This window comes from Cyprinodon variegatus, unplaced genomic scaffold (genome assembly GCF_000732505.1).
Source record: "Cyprinodon variegatus isolate N-32 unplaced genomic scaffold, C_variegatus-1.0 Scaffold974, whole genome shotgun sequence".
Classification (NCBI taxonomy): Eukaryota; Metazoa; Chordata; class Actinopteri; order Cyprinodontiformes; family Cyprinodontidae; genus Cyprinodon; species Cyprinodon variegatus.
Window position 1 is genome coordinate 171,825 of NW_015151427.1, and position 1,383 is coordinate 173,207.

General features: G+C 39.2%; 1 protein-coding gene across 1 annotated transcript in view; it reads right to left on the reverse strand.

Moving 5' to 3' along the window:
- Nucleotides 1-1,383, reverse strand: part of LOC107100452 (ATP-binding cassette sub-family B member 8, mitochondrial-like) — a 13,764-nt gene that overhangs the window by 2,680 nt on the left and 9,701 nt on the right. The window contains exons 7-10 of the mRNA XM_015398932.1: nt 1,245-1,330; nt 1,060-1,157; nt 882-987; nt 760-793 (exon numbers count right to left, since the gene is read on the reverse strand). Coding sequence (XP_015254418.1) covers nt 760-793; nt 882-987; nt 1,060-1,157; nt 1,245-1,330 — 324 coding nt within the window. The remainder of the gene's footprint in view (nt 1-759; nt 794-881; nt 988-1,059; nt 1,158-1,244; nt 1,331-1,383) is intronic.

Here is a 1,383-nt window from a genome sequence, read left to right on the forward strand (position 1 = left end):
TCAGAGAGAGACCAGAGAAGTTTATCAAAGTTTTTCTTTCTTTTTTCCATAAAGAGGTAAGAGAGATATGCTGCTCTTACCTGCTCCGTCTGTCCCTCATTATTTTGTTTTTTGTGAGGCTCCAAGAGGATCAATACTTGATCAGTTTTCTGTGCTCCTGAGCTGCTATCATGGGTAAAGTATTGTTTCTAAATGTTTCATTGATTGTTTTTGTACCAGTCTGTCCCACTTGCTATATGAGACTGTGTGCGACTCCAAAACTGACTCGTTCCCTGTGCAATTAACAGATTTTTTTTTTTTTCTATTTTCCCCCAAAGCAGATGTGTTTTAGTTTGCAAACACGTCTCTTTTCCTGTCAGACCCATGAAATTGCAGCTGAATCTGACATACACCTGGGGTCTATCTCAGTTGGTCCTACACAAGCCCCCATGTGTAAAATTGGGTCGGGTGTGACCAACCCATTGACTGTAAATGAGCGCTAAACACCACAACCTCTGTCAAACCGACGAAAAATGTGATTCGGTGTGTTCAGGCCTTTATTCCTTAAGACTGAGCTTGAGTCTTTTCACAAGAATATCTGTCTACAGAAATGGGAAAAAACCTGGTAATAAATTTGCAGCTGTGTCTGCAGTGAAAAACGGTTCTAAAATCGATTGACTTGGGCGAGTGGAGCATAAAAATGTTCACCACACAATCCAGTGTTTTCATTTGGCAAAATGTTTTAGCAAGCAGCAGTTTAAACATCCAACTTTTACTTACCTGTCCAAAAAGGATGGAAATGCTTGCCAAGGACCTGAGCACAAACATATGTGCATAATGAATTACTGTATATTCTTGATTCTTTCACTTATTTGCTTATTGTGAAGCACATCCCAACATACCTCTGAACAGTCTGAGATGCAACCAAGAAAGACATGAGGTCCCCTGGAGACATCTCATTGCTTGAAATTAAAGTCCCTCCAGCAAAAATTGTTCCAAGAACAATGCCTGTTTGAAGAACATTAAAACATCCGAGTTACTGGTCTAAGATTCATTGTGTCCAACAATGTAAACACTTACAGTTCAGCGCCACGTTGGACAAGCCTTGGAAAACTGCTATTCCTCCTCCAAGATTTTCATTCATTTCACAGGATTTATCAACCTCATTGGAATATAATCTGAGAAAAAAACAACTTGTAAAACACTACAACATACAACAAACATTCAAATATTAACAAATGATTTTACAAGGAAATGTAACTCACTGCAGCTCTCGTTCCTCCATAGCAAAAGCTTTCACTGTCCGTACATTACCCAGAGCTTCATCTGCCACCCCTGTTGCTTTTGCTACCTTAATTTGAAGAAAGGAAACAGCCAGTCAGACAACGAGTTAATTATTTTTTA